At 39.7% G+C, this 20,592-nt stretch overlaps 3 protein-coding genes across 13 annotated transcripts; 1 reads left to right on the forward strand and 2 right to left on the reverse strand.

The window, feature by feature from the left end:
* The first annotated feature begins 1,039 nt into the window (after window positions 1-1,039).
* Window positions 1,040-11,196, forward strand: LOC106651566 (signal transducer and activator of transcription 5B). 4 transcript variants are annotated; one of them, XM_014370104.2, is made up of 9 exons: window positions 1,040-2,488; window positions 5,078-5,237; window positions 5,313-5,469; window positions 5,657-6,150; window positions 6,227-6,848; window positions 6,929-7,445; window positions 7,527-7,682; window positions 7,780-7,999; window positions 10,078-11,196. In XM_014370104.2, exons 2-9 carry the CDS (start codon window positions 5,110-5,112, stop codon window positions 10,283-10,285), a joined length of 2,502 nt encoding a protein of 833 aa, XP_014225590.1. In that variant the 5' UTR covers window positions 1,040-2,488; window positions 5,078-5,109; the 3' UTR covers window positions 10,286-11,196. The 4 variants fall into 4 exon arrangements, with proteins under 4 accessions (XP_014225590.1, XP_014225592.1, XP_014225589.1 ...); XM_014370106.2 differs by lacking the exons at window positions 1,040-2,488; window positions 10,078-11,196 and adding exons at window positions 3,319-3,546; window positions 9,373-9,779; XM_014370103.2 differs by lacking the exon at window positions 1,040-2,488 and adding an exon at window positions 3,324-3,546.
* A 1,290-nt stretch (window positions 11,197-12,486) lies between these two features.
* On the reverse strand, window positions 12,487-15,160 carry LOC106651569 (the record flags this gene model as incomplete). The annotated part of the gene is made up of 3 exons (XM_014370118.2): window positions 12,487-14,003; window positions 14,089-14,737; window positions 14,817-15,160. Coding segments are annotated over 3 exons (1,521 nt in total), but the record flags the coding sequence as incomplete, so codon positions are not given.
* Window positions 15,161-15,528: 368 nt separating this feature from the next.
* On the reverse strand, window positions 15,529-20,391 carry LOC106651567 (phosphatidylinositol 4-kinase type 2-alpha). Of its 8 annotated transcripts, none has more exons than XM_014370108.2 (8): window positions 19,818-20,387; window positions 18,782-18,816; window positions 18,403-18,709; window positions 18,209-18,327; window positions 17,410-17,902; window positions 16,982-17,244; window positions 16,768-16,907; window positions 15,529-16,561 (listed from the first exon to the last, which is right to left on the reverse strand). In XM_014370108.2, exons 2-8 carry the CDS (start codon window positions 18,782-18,784, stop codon window positions 16,468-16,470), a joined length of 1,419 nt encoding a protein of 472 aa, XP_014225594.1. In that variant the 5' UTR covers window positions 18,785-18,816; window positions 19,818-20,387; the 3' UTR covers window positions 15,529-16,467. The 8 variants fall into 8 exon arrangements, 7 of the variants coding, with proteins under 7 accessions (XP_014225594.1, XP_014225596.1, XP_014225595.1 ...); XM_014370110.2 differs by lacking the exon at window positions 19,818-20,387 and adding an exon at window positions 19,398-19,605; XM_014370109.2 differs by lacking the exon at window positions 19,818-20,387 and adding an exon at window positions 19,239-19,384.
* Between the last annotated feature and the right edge of the window lie 201 nt (window positions 20,392-20,592).

Raw genomic sequence — 20,592 nt, forward strand, 5'->3', positions numbered from 1 at the left:
GATGATTCGAGGATGAAAGAAAGTTACGATGAAAAAAAGGCAGCTAAAAATGCCGAGTCCGAACGGAACAAGTCACTCGAGAAGCTCGAGATTCTACTACTACTACTACTAGTACTATACTCATGATGGCTGGCATGCTAGCGGCCGTTGGCGGTGGCGGCTGCGAAAATCGATAAATTCGATTGGCTTTCAAGTGCGCAGCGCCGTCCGCGATCGTTGATCGCTAGCTCGGATCGCACGCGACCATCGTAATACTGATCGTTTCCGCAGATCGATTTTCCTTCGGAAGCAACTGTTGTCGCTCGCTCGTCGATCAGACGCGTTATGTTATGATCGCATTGGCAACGTATATGCTCGCCTGGGAAATTAGCCAGTCGCTCGACTCGCTGTCGAATCCTTTCGCGGGGGTATCACTGCTACTCGCGTATCGTGTGTCGCTGCTCGGAGTCGAGCATAATCGACGACAGGTACACAGGTATACGGCGTGAAAAATTCACCTGCAGCAGCGCGTGCATATATACGTGCAAGCAGAGAAATAGGAGCGGCCCCGGCCGGCGGCGTTGCGACTGCAAATATATCTCATTATATTACGTATCTGGCTGCACTTGCAGTAGTTGCACTTGCGCGTAGACGAGTTACACGGAGGAGACTGCACCGGTTACACGAGTGTCGAGTGCGCGCCGGCCGCCTCATTGTGATGCGAGCCTGCTTTCGCGAAACTCCACGTGATCTGCGAAACGGCCAATGAACGCCAGGATCGCTCGCACACAGAGAGCCAGTTGCCTTCGTGTGTGTGCGTGAGTAATAACTTTTGTCCCCCCTCTGCGCAGCGCTGCCGAGGATTACCCTCCACCGTCGCGCGAAACGAGCCTTGCGAATACGCACACGGACGAGGCCTCGCGTAGCGGTGTAGGTGCGCGCGGGGCTGTGTGCGTGCGAGCGCAAGAGCACATGCGAAACGAGCGCGGGGGCTACGAAATTCTCGGAATCGGCCGAGCTCCGCGCGTCTCTTCCCGCCCGCCGTGCGGCGCGGACGGAGTATCGGACACGGACGCCCGTGGCCGCCACCGTCACCGCGAGCTCTAGTGCCTGCTGCCGAGAGGCCCGAGCCGTGCTCCGCGATTGCTCCTGTGCTGCGTTACGACGATCTGCCAACGCTGCTACTGCTGCTACCGCTAACTGCACTGCGTCGGCTGAGATAACCCACCGAGGCAATAATCAACGCTACGACGACGGCGTCGACGCTCGACGCCGATCTAACGCGCCAACTCCGCTCTATCGCTCTCTGTATTCTATATTCTGTAGCCGGCCTCGGCAGAGCCAAGTATTTTACTCCGTTTTTAGCCTTTTCAACTTCCTTCTTATTTCTTTACTTTTCTCTCTCTCTCTCTCTCTCTCTCTCTTACTCATACTTACTCACTCGCTTTTTTGTTCATTCGATTCTCGAGTGCTCGCAGTGTAGTGTCTCTCCAGCCGACAACTGGCTGCTACTTCTCTCAGCTCCTTCTTTTTCTTCGAGTGCCGTGCACAGTGCAAGTTAGCAAAGCCACAAGTATATACGAGGGACGACGACGATCGTCCGAGTCGATTTGTTTTCTTTGTCAAGGATCGACCGATCGATCGATCCAACAGTGCGAACGACCAGTGCCAATTGTGCAGACGCATTAACAGCCATTCGAGGGCGAGCTTCGACGACGAGTACATCGTTTACGATATTCAACGTTGTTGGCTGCGGGTCATCCAACACATACGCACTGACACACAGCGAATCGAGCTGCAGCGGCGCACTTGTTACCCATCGTCGCCCAGCGCGCGTCAATGTGCTGCTGCTGAGAGTGTCAACATAGCATATACGACATAATAATACGAGTGTGTCGCGAGGCGGCGGCAACGACAACATCGACGCACACGTCGTATCATTTCATATATATATGTGCAGTCTAGTCCATTGGAAAGGCAGCAGAGCCCGGCGGACGTAGCTGTCGTCAAGCCGCCGCCGCCACCGTCGACTCCGAGTCAATAGTCCGAAGGTCGCGAATCGTCATCGTAGCGATGCTTCGACTCGACGAGGATTGAGGCGCTTCGCAGCCGTGTGGCGCGTCGTGCATCAACACTTGCCGCCCCGCTGCAGTTTTGTGCGCAAAACAATAATATACGGACGGTCATCCGGTCATCATCCTCGGGGCACCTCGACACGCCGTGACAATTCAGCGTTCGTCATCGATTCGTAGCTACTCGTCGCTACTGCCGTTTTCGCAGCATCTTGCGAACAGCTAAACAACCGGACACGCCGCGTTGTTCTTTTTCTGCAGTGTTGTGCGTGTGTGCGGTGTTGTCTTTTTGTTTATTCCTTCTCGCTCGCTCTCTCTCTCTCTTTCTCTATCTGTCTCTACATTTTAGGGGACGAGAAAGAAGAAGACCTTTTCTGCGGAGCCATCGTTTTGTGGTTCCGCCGATCTCCGTGTCAGTGACTCTCAAACATTAATTGGTAAGTCTAGTTTTATTTATTGATATCAGCGGGTTTGGTCGATCAGACACGTCTTATCGTGCGCGAATAAAGCAATGATTAGGCCGTCTCGCGGCTGTCGCTTTATCTCCTACATGTATACCCGCGAGAACAAAAAACTACAAAGCTACTGTGTACACAGAGATGAGCGCGTGTATTTGCTCGCTCTCACACGTTCACACAGAGCCAATATACACGCATACACAAAGAGTCGGACTCGGAACAGAAGAAATATCTCAGGGCAGTCTGTCTTTTTCTCTCTCTCTCTCATTTTCTCTCGTTCTCTCGATCGCTGTATTTGTCTCTTTCGCACTGGCTGCTCTCTCTTTCTCTCTCTCACGAAGAGCGACGTTCTCGCAATAATATACTTTGGTCGTCATGCGCGCGCGACCCGTGTACGATCCGTCTTTCCTTTTCTCGTATTCGTGTATGTTCGTTTACCCGGTCTCTTGTCTCTCTCTTTCTCTCGCTCGCAGATCGCAGTTCGCAGTTCGGAGCTCGGAACTCACAGCTCACTCACCATTCCTCATGCGTCCTCTCTAGCAGTGTGTGCCCCCCTCCCCTCTCGTCCCGCGCTCCTCTTTTCCCCCCCGCGGGGGCCGCCGCGCTGCCTTGCCTTCCACCACCTCCTACTACTTCTGCTCGGCTACATATACTACATTCACGCATGCACGAGCCAATGCTTACTCTCTCGCTCGCACACACACATACATATGTAGGTATAAGGAACGTTATATACAGCGCGCAACTCGTCACTGGTTTTTACGATTCGTCTTTTTCTGGCTGCTGCTTCTCTTGCCTCTGTCTTGAGACTTTAGAGAGCTCTGCGCGTATTATATACACAGATATACATATATTCCATATCTACACATCACATATAGTGCCGAGGCTTGCGGCGGCCAGGCCTACACGGGCAGCTCTATACATGCCGCAGTTTAGTTGCTCGAGCGCGTGTGTTACAACAGCACGTATTATAATTCATATAATACACATACATTTCTTCGTAATGCCATTGGCATTCGTAGCTGCTTGCACTCGCTGTGAGTTGATGATTATTATATACCTTCTTCTTCTCTCTCTTTCTTTTGCTCACTCTCTCTCTCTCTCTCTCTCTCTCTTACCCTCTTACTCTTTTACTCTCTCTGTGCTTCTATATGTGATTTTGTGTTTGCATGTGTACAAGTGTATCAGTGTACCGTGTATGTGGTTGCGCGCCCGCGTATTCGCGCGTACGTGTAAGTGAATATATAGATTCGAAACGCGCCAACAATGCTCGTTTGTATTTTTTTGGCTATACCCACGAATGCCTGTACGAATTTTGCAACTGTACATCGCGAACCAGTGTTCTCGTCGAATCGTTCCCTTTGTGAGTGCCTTTGTGACATGTTTTCGATGCCGATGTTTTTGTCGATATTCTTTCTTCCTCGTGTACTAATAATCAAAAAGAGGCGAGAAATCGGCGAGATCCAAAGGGTTACTGCCAGTGTTGTACATGGGAAACCGCGACAGCGATTACACACGCGCCTAATTCCCGGAAATGAACATCACACATTCCTCACTTGCTGTTCGCGCTCATACGCTACTCGTCGTTTTAAATTCGTTTTAGCTCCTTCTGTGCATTGCTATCTTTCTCTCTCTCGCGCGCTCTCTCGCTCTGTAAATATACAAATATAGGTGTATGTGTATACAGTCGGCGAGCGATGATGCGCAATTGTGGACACATGTGTGTTGTGTCGCCGCCGCCGCCGCCAACGACACCGACTCCGACTCCGACTCCGACTCCGACTCTTGCTTCGCAAAGCAGTGCTTTTATGTGCACTGCCAGTCGAAATCGGAATAATCAAAAAAAAAAAAAAAAAGCTAACGAACGAAATCTCGAATCGCGCGACGATCGTTGCCACTGCCGCTGTACCGCCGTCGCAGCAATAGTCACCGTTGTCTCTTCGTCGTATATGTGCGGTGGTGCGAAATGAAAGTGATGATGCTCCGCTGCGCGCGCGGGACTTGTTTATACCGAGAAATTCGAATGTATGTAGGTGTTGCTTGGTATTGGTGCTCTCTGCCTCGCTTGCTTCGCTATATACACTATGCCGCCGAGGACATTTTTTTATTTTCTTTTTTCTCTCGTATATATAAAGCTCGTTTTAACCGGAGCGTCCAATCTCGCAGCGGCACCAACGCGCCAGCTTCTTTTAATAGCGCCCTGCATAACAAAGCGCGTTGAGCAAAAAAAAAAGAAAGAAAAAAATCGGTATTTTTTTCCACGCTCGACGATGTGTGCATGTGTGAGCCTCGATGTGCAAGACCTATACCATCGTCGTATTGACCGAGTGTGACTGCCAAGCGTATAATAATGTACGACGCGATAATTGAATGATGCAAATAAATTACACTTCTTAGTCTCGATAAGGCAGGCACACACTCGTTTTTCAAAATTATTATCTCTGGAAATGTGTCGATATCGCCGTTGGAAATTAATTTAATCTGACATTTCGCGTTAATCATTTGTAATAATTGATATTTTCATTGTATTTAAGATTTTTTAACTATTCAATTCTTTTTTTTTTTTAGCTTGAGTAATTGTAGCTAAACAAAAAAGGAAAATGTCACTTTGGGCTAAAACGCAGCAACTTCCACCCGAGCTGTTGCAAAAGGTCCGCTCGGTATATGGCGAACATTTTCCGATCGAAGTACGTCACTTTTTAGCAGGATGGATCGAAGAAAGAGTGTGGTTTGTGAAAAATTAAATTTTTAGCTTCTTATCAAGTCATTCTTGAAATTTATCAAAAATTTTTGCTTAAAATAGGACGAACGTTGATCCAGAAAATCCACAAAATGAACAGTACATTACCACCCTCATTCAATCTCTTATTCAAGAGCTGGAAACAAAGGTTCAACAACTCAATACTGAAGATCTTTTCTTAACAAAAATTAAACTAATGGAAGCTGCAAAGACTTTTCGTGTGAGTACCTCTAAGAATTTTAAATTGAGTCTGTCTATTCGTGGTCCAAGATAACACAATTTGAATATTCATATATAAAAGTTTGTACATGCAAAACAATGATATGGGTTTTTGAACTGCTAATAGACAGTCTCTTAAATTATTGATGAAACAACTTTTATAACCAAATTTTACTTATCTATTTCAGCAACGATACAATGCACATCCAATCACATTATTTAATTTGATCAAACATTGTTTGATAACAGAAATGACATTAGTTAATCAAACAATTGATGGTAGCGGAAACTTGATGAATATTCCTGGTAATCGAGCAGGATTAGTAGCAGGTGATTCAATGGCAGAAATTGCCCATCAAATAGATCTCCTCAGACGTAAAACACAAGAAACAAGTGAAGAAGTGCGAAAACTAGAGAATGATCAAGAATCTTTTGCTATTTCCTATCATGAATGTACAAAATTAAATGCTCATTTGCAAAATATCACTACTCAACCACAGACACCTCAAACCATGGAAATAGAGAAAAAAATTCGTCGACAAAAAGAAGCTCAAGAGCTTAAATTGAATAATCATGTGCAAAGTTTACTTCAACAGCGTATAAATTTAGCAGACCGACTTAAAGACACAATTGGCAAATTGGCATTTTTACAATGTAGAGTACTAGATGACGAATTAATTAGGTATGTAACTATATTCATGTCATGGTGTTATATATTTAGTCGCATATTTTAATACTGAAAATAATTTTTTATTTAGGTGGAAGAGAGATCAGCAACTTGCAGGAAATGGAGCTATGCTCACAAGTAATTTAGATGCCATTCAAGAATGGTGTGAAAGTCTTGCAGAACTTATATGGTTGAATCGTCAACAAGTTAAAGAAGCTGAGCGCTTGAAAACAAAACTTACTCTGGAACCACCTAATTCCCAAGATGTGTTGCCAGCCCTTAATTCTCAAGTTACTCAATTATTAAGCTCGCTTGTGACAAGCACATTTATCATTGAAAAACAGCCACCTCAAGTAATGAAGACTAATACACGCTTCACTAGTACAGTGCGACTTTTGGTTGGTAGTAAGCTTAATGTATACATGACTCCTCCACAAGTCAAAGTCAGCATTATTAGTGAGGCTCAAGCAAATGCTCTTTTAAAAAGTGATAAAATGTGCAATCGTGGAGAAGCTAGTGGTGAGATCTTAAACAATTCAGGTTCCATGGAATATCATCAAGGCACCAGACAATTATCTGTCAGTTTCAGAAATATGCAGTTGAAAAAAATTAAAAGAGCTGAAAAAAAAGGAACAGAGTCAGTTATGGATGAAAAATTCTCACTTTTATTCCAATCTCAATTCACTGTAGGAAATGGCGAACTAGTTTTTCAGGTAAAGGTTTTATAGTTTTAGAAAATGTATGCACTTGAAATGAAAACTAATTTTTAAAAATGATGTATGGTTTCTTGCAGGTGTGGACATTAAGTTTACCAGTTGTGGTAATAGTTCATGGAAATCAAGAACCCCATGCTTGGGCTACAGTCACATGGGACAATGCTTTTGCCGAACCAGGACGTGTTCCGTTCTGTGTCCCTGACAAAGTTCCATGGTGTCAAGTAGCTGAAGCTTTAAACGTTAAATTTCGATCGGCCACTGGTCGTGCGTTAACTGACGACAATCTACGATTTCTAGCAGAAAAAGCCTTTAGAGGAGGTGCAACTTGCCAAGATTATACAAATTTAATGTTAAGCTGGGCTCAGTTTTGCAAGGAACCCCTTCCTGAACGTACTTTCACATTTTGGGAATGGTTCTATGCAGTCATGAAGCTCACTCGAGAGCATCTCAGAGGTCCTTGGAATGATGGATATATTCTTGGTTTTGTTCGAAAGAAGCAAGCTGAAGAAATGCTCTCAAACTGTTCTTCTGGTACTTTCCTCATGAGATTTTCTGATTCGGAATTAGGAGGAGTTACAATAGCTTGGGTGGGAGGTAAGTAAAATTAACATGAAATAATAAATATTGTTTTTACAGAAAATACTTTAATTCATTTTTCACAATATTTTTTTTTAGAAAATGCTGAAGTTTTTATGCTGCAGCCATTTACTAGCAAAGATTTTGCTATCAGAAGCTTAGCTGACAGAATATCAGATTTACAATATTTAATGTATCTTTATCCTGACTTATCTAAAGATCAAGCTTTTTCAAAATACTACACTCCGTTTCAAGGTAAGCATTGAAAATAAAAATTTTTTGGACAAATATTAAGTTATTTTTCATGGAAAATGAAAAGAATTTTTAATTTTACAAAAACGTTTATTTGCAGTTGAAAGTCAACCATTGAATAATGGCTATGTAAAACCGTTATTGGTAACACACGTGCCAGGTTGGTCATCCGTTGGTGCTCAAACTCCTTCGCACTCGTCCATGAGTGGAATGGGCCCTGGTCATGGACATGGCAGCTACCCTTCGACGCCGTCTACTATGTTCCAAGCCCATAGTCCGGATCCCTCGGTAACACGAGATACACCCTCGGTCGCGTCGAGGTCAGTGCCTTGGATGTAGCAATCTATTTTCTAATTATAACTTTTTACGTCCTTATCTGTTATTGTTGCAATTCATATGCAATTACGAACAAAAGCTACCTCTTTTCGATTTAATAAGCTAGATTTTATGAAGGTGCGCCAAAGTTTGAGAAATCGCGTTATTTTTCTATTTTAACCATTTAAATATTGTTAATTATAAATGAACTTTGACATGATCTCATTTTCCTATTATAATTTTTATTTTTTATTCGAGTTAACGTCGCAATTTTATAATAATTGAATTTGAAATCCAAAAACATGTGCCTTGAAAAATACTATTTCAAAGTCAAATGCAAAACATGTAGAATCGCATTCCATGATCTCTAAAGATTTGATAATTTTAATTTTGATAGCTTCATAATGAAAAATTTTACATCATTTGTAGCTTAATCAGTATTTTAAACTAGATTTCTTTACACTGACTTATATCGTAAAAAAATTTTGTATTATTGACGATTACAATATTGTATACAAATGAAACTTTGCGCAACTTTATAAGCTAAGACATTCATCCACATACTGCATCAGTATTCGCAATTTTTTATAATCTTTTCGCCTTTTTTCCAATATAAGAACACAAGTTGCGTGACAATATTATGCGATGAATTTTTTAATCGTCGATTTTGTATACTTTTTTTTCTATTTACATGACATTTCCTTATGATAAGATTATATTTGATAATGTTATATTTGATATTTAACTACAAGCAATACATAATTTGAATAAAATGTATTGAGAAAAAAACAAAAGAACAAATTGTAAAAAAAATTGTCGATAAAGTTCGTCAAACTGTGATGATTATAACGACTTATTTGACACGATGCTCTTTAAAAAAAATTTTATCAAATCTACAATTACTTACGATTTATTAAGAATGAATTTTTGATTATTTATATATGAGTACAATAAAGTTTTTATTGAAAGCATACATGCAGCTTTACTTGCTTGCTAAAACTATTCATTATAAGATACATTTTTTTATCTAAGTAATAGAAAAAAATCAGTATATATTCTACTAATCGGCTCTTTCATGGCTTTCAACTTTGATTTTTTCTTCTTTTTTTTTATCACAAACTAATATCATCATAAATAACCATTTACATCTACACAGTCATAGCTACTATGTGTGATCGAGCCTATCATTCATCGTTCATGAGTAAGTTTTGAATCGCAATTAATCTGTGATTCTTGCATCAAAAGCAAAAACATTGAAGATCACGACATTTATCATATAAGGCAAAGGCCTGGAGCAAGCCGGTACAACCACATGTTGAATCACAAAATGTATCCCATGGTTTTTCTCGTTTTGATGAAATTTCATTTTTGTGGGCAGTGACAGAAGTTATAATGTAAGCTCAACTCACTGTAATAAAGGAAAAAAATGAAACGCAACTCCAATCACTACTCGATGAATCAAATATTAATCAAGTTTAACTGGCAATCGAGTGGAGATGATAACCGCAATTCACGTGGAAATCAGCGCTATGAATCGTTACAATCGCGTGCACAGAAAAACTAAGGAGAGCATGACATGTGTTACTGTATCCTACTTTTTTTATTTGCTCGATCAACTGCTCGATTTAATACTCCATTATCTTCATTCAATGGCTAGTGATAATGACTTGATGCTGCTTTTTTCATATAATTTTTCATTAACTCGATATGTTCTTTATAGACATGATTTTATTGCTGTATATATTATATATGTAAACCTAGTGATTGTTGTTTTGAATTTTTTAAATTTATTTTTTCAAATAATTCGTAAATAAATTGATTTTCACCCAAACGACCGATTTATTTTTTAAATTGAACCTGATTTTTTTTACATTATTCTGTGGTTGCTTGCATGTAAAGTAATGTAATAATGTCGATCAAATGTAGTTGTACCGGCTTCATTCGGAATGATTGCTTACCAAAAATAATAAAATCCAGATTAGAAAGAAATATCGGTCACGCGATAATTTTTCAATCTAATCCGTGATTAAATTCAGTAAGAATTGCCAGTTGATTGGGGTTGTGTTTTGATTTTGCAATTCAGCTACGCTCCGGGTCTCGGCCAATCGGTAAGGAGTAACGCTGACATGGACTACGTGGAGCTGATGAACCACAGTGACCTGTCGGGCATGGAGGATAATCTCAACAGCTTGGATCAGCTCAATAACTATGGAAACTTTTCCGACTTCATAAACGCCCAGCAACCACCGGAGCAGCCACCGCCAAGTTACGACAGTATCAAACATCAATAAGGCAGGGAGAAAAAAAAGACCGATTTACACATAAACACACCCACACCCAAACACACGTATGCATGAAGTTGGAAAATTTTTAAATAAACGATCAACAATTCTAGAAGCCACATTATTCTGCATACATTAGATATTAATTATCAATCAAATTTGAATAATTTATTATAGTTTATAGTTTAATAGATCAGTTTTGACTGTTTTAAGAATGGCTGAAGTAGACGATACGAGTGTGCTTGTGTATGATACATATGATGAAAACTGAATTTTTACTATTATGACTTGTCGACTAGTTCGTCGTTCTTATTTATTAGTTTGTTGAAACTTCTGTATGTATAACGTAGAATTTTGTCCATTAAGATCTAAGAATTATTAACATATAATTTTATTATGCTGTAATTTTATGCTTTGTATTAGTGGCATTTTTGTTCAGTAGATAATGATTATAAATTGCATTTCTCATTGTCTAAATTCACATATTTAATAAAACATGAAAACAGAAAAGAAGAAAACTACAAGACTACATGCGAAAGAAAGACTAAGTGTACAACGACGTTAGTTATTTTGTCAAAAACTCCAATAGATCTTCCCAATCATGATCATATCATGATTTGATGAACGGACTTTAAATTTAATTGTTGCATGAATTGGGGAAAATATTGAAGTATTTTGGGAAATAAATAATACTTTAATGTGCACTAATGTAATATTATATACTATCTGTATGTAACTGACTAGTATGTTATTGAACAATCATTAAATTTTTTAGGTGTGCATTATTCATAAATAACGATTGTTTACATATTTTTTATTTGTATAAGCGAATTTTTTCGTTGTCATTATTCTTTTGTTTCACAACAATTTTTAAGCCATTGATCACTTAAATTCGGCGAATAAAAACATCTAGATTTTAATTTTTTTTCTTTTCTCTACAAAATTATGTAAAACCCAATTATGCGTCCAAATTTTAATATTTTGTCTTACCCGAATCTTTTCTAATCGAAATTCAATGATTCCTGTTTAATCGATAATTGATCGTGCCACATATCGAGAACGTTAATCTTTCGATGTACAAGTTACTACGTATCTTTAACATAAAGCAGCCAAGAACGATGAGAAAATCGAGAAATTTCTGAGCTCATTTTCAGTAGATGTGCGAAAGTAAATTATAAGCCGACGGAAATTGAAAAAGTTTATTGAATGTACGTGTAATAGTAACCTTGGCATTATCGTCATACGTTATCTTATCCTATTTTATTTTGCACTTTACGCTCGAAGAAAAATCCCCGTACAATTAACATTGTGCAAAAACTCACTCAAGTTCCGGACTCGTAAGTAAATTTTCTTTTTTAAATAAACTCAGGCTTATTTCTCAAGGATAAACATTAAAATGGTAGAAAATAATCACGTAACAGGATTAACGATGTTTTCTTAGCGCGAATGTATAATATCTACAGTGTATGTTTACTTCGTTTTATTATTCATACGCGTGCACCTGCATCGATGCCACATGAATCAGACTTGTACGTGTATGCGATTAATTCGCGTGTTCATAGAGCAAACAATTTAACTGACAAAAAATACTTTTTTCAATCTTTTTCTTCACTCAAAACGTAATTATTTCACAAAGAGAAAATATTTTTTTTCGTGTTGTAAAAAATCCAAGCCGGCAAGGAAAAGTTTACTCTCACGCGTACGATATAGGCAAGACGAACCGTATGGAAAGAAGCTGAATATATCTAGCATTTATACACGTGTCTACTTACATAATCATAAATACACAATGATTTGAGATAAATGTCGACCACACACACAGTGTACAATGTATCGACTCGTCAATTGAATGTTCGCTCCCAAAGTCTTTTGCTTTGAATTTCTCATTCTCAAAGTATCAGTCATATAGCAGCAAAGCGCGTTACCGAAACGTGAAAACTGTTCTCTCGGCGTCCTCAGATCCTCCTTGTACCCGCCGATCAGGCTATTTCGTGAGTCTGAAGCATCTATTCCAACACATATTTGTCAAATGAAATATGAAGAAAATAAATAATAAAAAAAAAAGAAAATTAAAAATTAATTGTGAATTATATTTGAATTGTTGATTTATGACTGTATTTTATAAAATGTTTTTGTATGTTATACATTAACGATCGATATGATACAGAAGAATAATAATAAGATATTAAATAATATAATGAAAATAAAATAATAATGTTTACGCTAAGAATAGCGAAGTCATTTTTCTTTTGACTTTACGGGGGTTTGAAACTTTTGGTGTCAATGGTATCTTACAAATAGTTTAACCGATCCTTGTGAAAATTAAGGAGTACATTCTTTAAGTACTAAAAAAGGGATGATTACGTTTTTTCAACTCTCATGCTAAAATAACCATTTTTTATTACATGTACATAAACTTAACGTACATTTTAGTACTTTGTTACGGGGTTTTCCTGATAACTCAAATTAAGATTCTCTATAGGAGTGATTCTCTATTTTTTATGTAATAATTAAAAATTTGTTAGAAAATTAGAATCTTGGCAGAATAATCATTTTTTTTTATTTAGAGATTGGTACATATTTTTATCTAAAAAAAATCGGTCTTTTTTCTCATTGTATTATTAAAAACATTCGCCCTAAAAAGAACTTGCTTTGTTCCTAGTGAACTTTTCCAAGTCCATGTGCATTCTTTTCACTACACTCAATTTCGACTTTTCATTGGAAGTATAAATTATAAATGTATAAAAACTAGTGCCTAAAGACATTAAATAATTCAAACATACGGAGCATAACGAATTAATGTATAGCGTGACGAGGACGTAAATGTGATCTGAAGATCGGATTTCATGAACAAACTTTAAAAACAATTAATTACGAGATATTTTCTTTCCATCATTTTTATTATAATTTTTTCATCATTTTATTGTTTATATTTTTTCAAGCATCTAAATAAACGGAAAGAAAATGGAAGATATTATCCATTCGTGGAATTAAGCAGGCTCGTTTTAACTACATTTTTAGCATGTAAAACACAACAGTAAGTATGATACGCAAATTTAGTGCACGATCTGCATTTTTTTGGTCGCATGACAAGTATAATGATATTGATGACAGCAGAAAAAGAGGTAAGCACCATATGTAATTTATTCATGCTCAAACGATTTCGAACAGGATAGTTAATTTTGAAATGGCTTCAAAGTCATTGGCAATCGTCCGCGGATTGCTGCTGCTGCTGTTGGCACGGGTTCTCTGTGTCCTCCTCGTCCTCGCACTCCTCGACGAAGTGGCCGGGCGGAGGAAAGCTGGCGTGGGCCACCGTGTCGCTCTCCATTTTGGCCTCGGGTTTGCAGTAGACCCCCTTTCGCGCCCACGGCATGTCCTCTTTGGGCGCGATCGCCCACTGAGGATAGGACAGCTTATTGACGGTCTCGCCCTCGACCTTGGCCTTGGGCCTCGAGTACTGAATGCTGGGCCTGAAGTTGGTCACGGGCTCGACGGGGCCCGGCTTCATGAACGACATGGCGGTGGTGGTGTGCGTCTCGAGGGGCTTGCTCGACGAGCGGATGTGGCCGCACGGCACTATCGGCTCCGTTCTTTTGCAGAATTTCGGCTCGAAGGATATTTTGGTGACAGTTGCCGACTCCACGGGTCCCTCGCCGTCCAGTAATTTTCTCCTTCTCGGCAGAATTGGCTTACGCTTCTCCCCCTTGACCGTTCGGTAGCTCAGCTGCCAAATACCCGGTGTTTGGGCATGAGCGAGACATCGCAATAATTTCACGCAAACGAGTAAATTTTCACGCAGTCGCGAGTACCTTATTCGTCGTGTCGCCCTCCATCTTTTTATCCGAGAGCGAAATGTTGTTGGACCTCACGATCGGCGCCACTACGTCGGTCTGGCACGGCACAAAGCTCTCCCTGTATACCGTGCTCTCGACAAAGTCCACGCCAACTGGAAGCACCCCCGTGTCTCTCGGCAGGATGGGCTGTTCGCGTTTGGCCTTGTTCTCCAGGTAGCTCTTGCCGTAGGTAGTTTCGCCGGGCATCTCGACTTCCGGTGGCCTAAGTTCAAAGCCAACGAGTAGTTTTTGCAGCTTTCTATGAACTTTTAGCGAGAGGAAAAAAGCTCGAAGACGAACGCACTTGTAAACGGGTTTCTCGGCCCATGGGTATTTTTCCTTCTTGGCCGGTTTGCAGGGCGGATAGCTCAAGCGCTGAGTCGTCTCTTTGGCCGTGCTCTCTTTGGGCCTGTCGTAGAGTATCCGTGGCTTGAAGTTCGTCACCGGCTCGACGGGTCCTGGATTTATGTACGACAGCGTCGTCGTCGTTTTACCCTCGAATTGACCCTTGCACGATTTTATACTCCCCGACGGTATTATCATTTTCGTGGGCACGACGAACTTGGGTCCGTAGCTGCTCCGTAGCGTAGTGGTCGTTTCCATTGGGCCTTGCTGAGTCGACAGTCTTGGCGCATAATTTTAGGCGAGGTAAGTACATGAAAAAAGTGGCCAACGAGTCGAGGACTCGAGGGAAATGGTCAAACCTCTGGCGAGGCCTCACGGGCTTCGGCTTGAAAATCCCCGTAACGGGTTTGTAACTAAGCTTGCTCGTCGTGTTGTCGGTGAACTTGTCGTTGACCAGAGTGATATTGTGCACCGGCAGAAAGGGTTGGGCCCGCGAGATGCGCTGCGCCTTGAAATACGACTCGAGGTACGTCGTGTGGCTCTCGAACGGATTCTTCGCCGGCCGGATGTTCTGCTTCGGAGCGAAGGGCTTCGCTCGCGCCGGTTGCACATACTTCCGCGTGCACTGCGAAGGACGCGTATTTACGCACGTGATACAGCTCTCCGATTCCGGTATACGCCCGCGCGCGACAAAATATGATTTTTATCCTCTTACTTTTTTAGCCGGTCGATTTTCTTGATCGCAGGACGGTTGCCGGACCGCCGCCGATTGACAACACTTTCTATTTTGAACTTGCGGCTCGACTACTTCCATCGCGCCCCCTTATCTCGACGAGTTTTCCCTTTAAAGTTGTTTTTTTTTAATGTTACTTCAGTGTCGCATTTCCGACGACTAAGGTGAGTACGTGAACGGTTATATTATTGTTGACCGTACGCGGAAAAAATGACTAACCATAGGTTATAAAGGTTTTTGAACAGAACAACATACAGCCAATAAATATAATAGACTCTTCATTTTGTTAATTAATAAAATTCATATTATACATGTATTTATATCATAGTGTAATTTGAACATAAAATTAAACAAATAAAAAAATGTTCTAACTATTTATCGAATTATTTTGTTCAATTGAATAGAACCAGACAGATAAAGGAATAATTTAACGATATTTACACAGTATAATAAATAAGCATAATATACGTCGTGTGCATGCGACCATTGTTTTAAATCTTAAATTTTTTTTTTACAAAAATTACTGACCGCACTGTTTTTAGTTAACGCAAATTTATAAATTGCGTAATTTAATAACATATAAATAACTCGTTGAGTCCAAAATCTATTTTCGTTACCATTTTCATACAATTGCATGTATTATACATCGTTTTTCACACTTTACAAGTTTTATTTTCATTTCGTTTTGATCTATTTTTTGTACACACGTTACTTCACGAGACTCTTGTAAGTCACAATATAATATAAAAAAAAGAAAAAAACCCCCAGCAATTTAATGGAATGCACATGTAAATGAACTTTCAAGGATTATTTTCGTTTTAAGTAATTTCACCAATTGGCACATAGTCTATAAAACTCTCTTCGTTGCATTACAATAAATATATTCTTAGTTTTGGACTTATAGTAGTCCATACAATCGTTACTATATAGCAAATTTTTTACAGTAAAGTAAAATAGTATAAATCAGCGCTCGTGATTTGCAAAATTTCAATTCATTTTATGTGTTACATTCTTACAAGACATGCGTACAAAGAAGACTGATTCAGTGTAAATAACTATAAGCCTACAATGAACAACTAAAATAATCTTCACGTGACATTTTTTAAGAAAGTTATGAGAAACAACGCGATTCAAATAACTCTGTAATGAGTTGAACGAAGAAAATACATTTCGGTGAATAAAATTTATTTATAGAAACAGTAACGCGAGCACTTGAGACAAAAAAAATGTATAAAATGAAAAAACTACAAGTCCGTGGTGATCGAAGAAAAAACTAATTAACACCAAGAGAAGAAAGGACTCTTGTTTTGGAAGCGCTGTGTAAACGTGTCCGAGAATGAAAATAGCTTCGGTGCTTCGTTTCCTCTGGCCCTGCAAAAACAAAGAGATTTAAAATACAATCAAATTTATGCATTATATAGTGTGCGTGTGTGTGAAGCGTATGTTAGAGAGTTAGATATTAGATAGCATTATGTTGATTGCAAATATTTTTGATGAAATATCAATATTAACTCTTTAAAAAATCTGGTGTTGTTGTTGATAGAAGAGAGAAGTAGATAGTTTAACGTCTTAATTACTTTTCAACGATAACAGCCGGCATTTGGACGAGTTGCACTGGACTCTTGGCATCTTTCAAAGCCTGCTGAAGATTTAATATTTGGCCTCGCATCACACTCATTTGTTTATCAAATAAATGTCGATCAAATCCTTTATCTTGCTGCAAGTTGGATCAAAAATTAGAAAAATAAGTATTGAAGTGAAAATAAACCAAATATAAATTATTCAACATACTTTAAACAATTGATACAAGTCATCGCACAAATCTTGTACAAAATTTTGATCGGCTAATTGAGGTAAAACAAGTTCCCTTGTAGTCTCGCTAAAAGGCAGTTTGGCTTGGCTCAACCAAGCCCAGTGATAAGGATACGCGCGCCATGAGTCTGGGTGCTTGAAGGGAAATGCCAAACCATTATCGATTGCGGCAATTTTCACTTCGCCCTCAGTGCCATTCTTCGCTGAAGCTGCGTCGTATTTTATCAGCCAATTATCGTTACCTGCAACATTTTGCAACACGCATCTCTCTTATATAAGCTTATAATTTATTCACGCACTATGGTATTTCTCATGCACTGGAGTGTTTCGCAATCTTCAATTACATAAAAAACGAATAAATATTTCGCACTTGCGTAATTATTTTGACGATTGAAATTGTCACGCACCTCTATCCGTATTTCTAATAATATAGTCTAAAACGACTAGACGCTCGAATTGTAATTGAAATTGTGTGGCCAGGTGCGGTGGTGGTGGATCACTTTCCCAGCGCCTAAGCCAGAAGTCAGCATCTTTAAAACCATCGACGAAGCACTGGAATGAGCCAACTTTCGGCGGCAGACCTATCCTGTGGAAGCGCGACGCTACAGCTGGAAACTGCTCCAGAATAGCTTGTTTCATTCTAGCTTTCTCGCGGTCTATGCGGACGTAATTGAAAGTTTTACTGACGAGTCTTACGACCCTTGTTTTTGGAACAACACCTAGACCAAGTTTTCGGTCTACAAGACTTGCTCCAGCTTCGCTGAGGTATCCTTGATTTGGTATCAAGCAACTCCGGCCAAAACAACAAGGGCAACATAACTTGTGCATCCATTTGGTCCATTTTGGATTTAAACGGCCATATGGCTCTTCGTCTTTTGGCTTGAATACGCCAATATTTTTCTGTTAAGAAGAAATCAATTACTATCCTTTACGTTCAATTAATTTAATCATTCAATGCAAATAAATTTTAATATATTATGTTAATTATGAAGAGATTCTGATGCACTTTACTGTATGGTGTGAAAAAAGTAACAAAAAAATAACTCAAAAATATTCATACAGTATTAGTTGAGCTGTCAAATTGAGCACAACATGTGAAATTAATTAACTGATGATATTTTTAGTTGTCAAGGTTAGTAGATAAAAATTGTACAAGTAGCACAATGATAAGAGTAAAACTAAATATCACATAATTAAAATATGTACCCCTGCTGGATTTTTAACAAAGTAACTTCCACTAGAGCCTTGGTATATTCTTTCTGGAAATATTCCATTATCTATTGCACCTTCTGCTTGCGATATTAATTCTGAAAATTGTGGATCGTCTGCAAGAAAATATTAAAATGATAAGATTCATACACAAAACATTAAGTCAATTGAAAATACTTGAAATTATTTACCAGGAAACCTATTGTACGTAATATCCAGCTCTAAGCGACCAAGGAGAGGTTGACTCTCCCGGTCTGCTCCAGGTGAATCAATGGTTAATGCTTGATCAACACTAGGGTTAGGAGCAAATTCAACGTCTGGTATTAAAACTACTGGATCACCGTTGGCAAGTATGGCAATGTTACTGCTTGGGGTGACTGACAGGTCAACGAGAGCATCTGTTTCTACAAGAGTAGCTGGTGTTGTACTATTGTTACTGTTATACTCTCGATAAGGCACATGCAGTTGACGCTGTTCCGAATCACTCATCACAGTCTTCTAAATAAATAACTATTGTTCTACACTATATCACACTTGGTACAATTTTTAAGAGTTTTGGTATTGTATTACCATCAAATAAGCCCACAAGGTTTGATGTTTTTCATCTGCAATAAATCAAATATAATTAGATCCAGAATTTTGTATCATTAAACAAAATTGAATGACTGTAATACACTTGCTCAAGAGTTGTCTATAATCAAAATGCAATTGTCATATGAAACTTATAAGTAAATTCTTTAGAAGAATGTCTATATAATAATTTTGTTTGTGTTTGAAACTAAATTTAATCCCTTTACTTGGGTTATTCAACTAAAAAGTAAGCACACAAAAGACATCACTCAAAATATTGATCATTTCTTACTTTTAAATTGGCAGTGAAATTGTTTAAAGATATTCAACAATTGATCAATAATACATATCGTATGTACTCGAGACGAAAAAATAGTACATACTCAACGCACGGACAGTAGTATAGCTGCAACGGCAAGAGATATTACGGAAACCACATACACATACATGGACAAACCTGAGATTGTAATTCGATCGTAAGTTATTCTCGAGATATCCGCACGCAAAACAACATAAAAGAGATGCAAGAACGAGTTGAGTTACTCAATGCATACCACAGCATTTATAAAGCGCGACTCTCTGTCAGTCGTTTACGACGAGCAGATTAGCATATTACCATGGAACTCCGAAGAAAGTCACTCTGCTTATAGGAGCAGCAGCTATCAGACGACAGATAGCAGAGAGCTGCGAAACGCTCACCGAGTCTCGCACAGGAGAATGACATAAGCAGTAATAACGGATAGATCGGTCAAGTTTTTTATTTTTATCACTGCGCGGCTACTCATTGAATGGCATTCGTCGCGTTCAACGATTAACCGAGCACATAGATAAAGCAAAAAAATAATATTACCGAGGAGCTAAAGCAGAACGACGACGACGACGACAACGAGGCGGCGGCCGCGGCCAAGCACCGAAGCCACTCATTGACAGAACGATAAAAACGAATTATGTATACACATCTATTCGAAGCAGCGCGAGAAATTCACGCCGTTCTTGCAAATATTTAACGTCTTGAGGCAAAAACTCGAGAGCTTACCATCATGTCAGTCGTCGTTGTCGCGCGTCTTTGTCGCTGGTGGTGACGCAGACTTGGACACTTGTGTTATCCGCGCGTGCAATTCAACACTGCCATACACAGCAGCAGCACAAAGCAGCATGTGTCGTCAGCCTGCACGCAGCTATATGGCTATGTGCGTGTATATTTACATACATGTACGTTATGCGTGCGTGTGTGTGTATACACAAGAGGCCACAGTGTGTGTTGGACGTTTGGTAGTGGTCGACTCGTATATAGATATAGTCTCTCGAAGTCTCGGAGCTCGCGGTGCAGTGAACAGTCCTCAATGTACTCCGCACTCGCACTCTGTATGGCTTTATAACGCGGTTTATTCGCGTTTATTAGCTATCTGATTACTCGTCGCGCCAACTGTATACGCTACACCTATACGCGCGAGCTTATACTATTTTTATATATAAAAAGCCTACGCCTGATATACTTTTTTATCGATCAGTCTCGGCGCTGCAGCAAATATAAGTGCGCGGCGACTGTATCCGAGCGAGGCGGCCAATGACTAATAACATACGCGTATATAGAATAGTTGCCTATATAACATCGCGCAAGCAATAAGACCTACTTTTTGGCCAGGACAGCTCTCGACGGCATATGTTACGTTGCTGAATTTTGCTTCAACAGATAAACGTAATGATTCGGAGAGAATAGAAACGGAAATGAATGGATAATTTCGATTGCCTTTTAACACGCACGATACATTTTATAATTGAAAGAGCGTGCGTCAAGCCAACGGGTAGAC

The sequence above is a fragment of the Trichogramma pretiosum genome, unplaced genomic scaffold, assembly GCF_000599845.2.
Source record: "Trichogramma pretiosum strain Unisexual culture from Peru unplaced genomic scaffold, Tpre_2.0 scaffold55, whole genome shotgun sequence".
Taxonomy (NCBI): domain Eukaryota; kingdom Metazoa; phylum Arthropoda; class Insecta; order Hymenoptera; family Trichogrammatidae; genus Trichogramma; species Trichogramma pretiosum.

Coding starts and splice junctions, on each gene's coding strand:
- LOC106651567 (XM_014370108.2), bottom strand. Junction 17,903..18,208: donor TTGTTAAAAATCCAGCAGGG/GTACATATTTTA, acceptor TCTTCTTAACAG/AAAAATATTGGCGTATTCAA. Junction 17,245..17,409: donor TATTAGAAATACGGATAGAG/GTGCGTGACAAT, acceptor AAAATGTTGCAG/GTAACGATAATTGGCTGATA.
- LOC106651566 (XM_014370104.2), top strand. CDS start 5,110: ATGTCACTTTGGGCTAAAACGCAGCAACTTCCACCCGAGCTGTTGCAA. Junction 6,151..6,226: donor CTAGATGACGAATTAATTAG/GTATGTAACTAT, acceptor TTTTTTATTTAG/GTGGAAGAGAGATCAGCAAC. Junction 7,683..7,779: donor ATACTACACTCCGTTTCAAG/GTAAGCATTGAA, acceptor GTTTATTTGCAG/TTGAAAGTCAACCATTGAAT.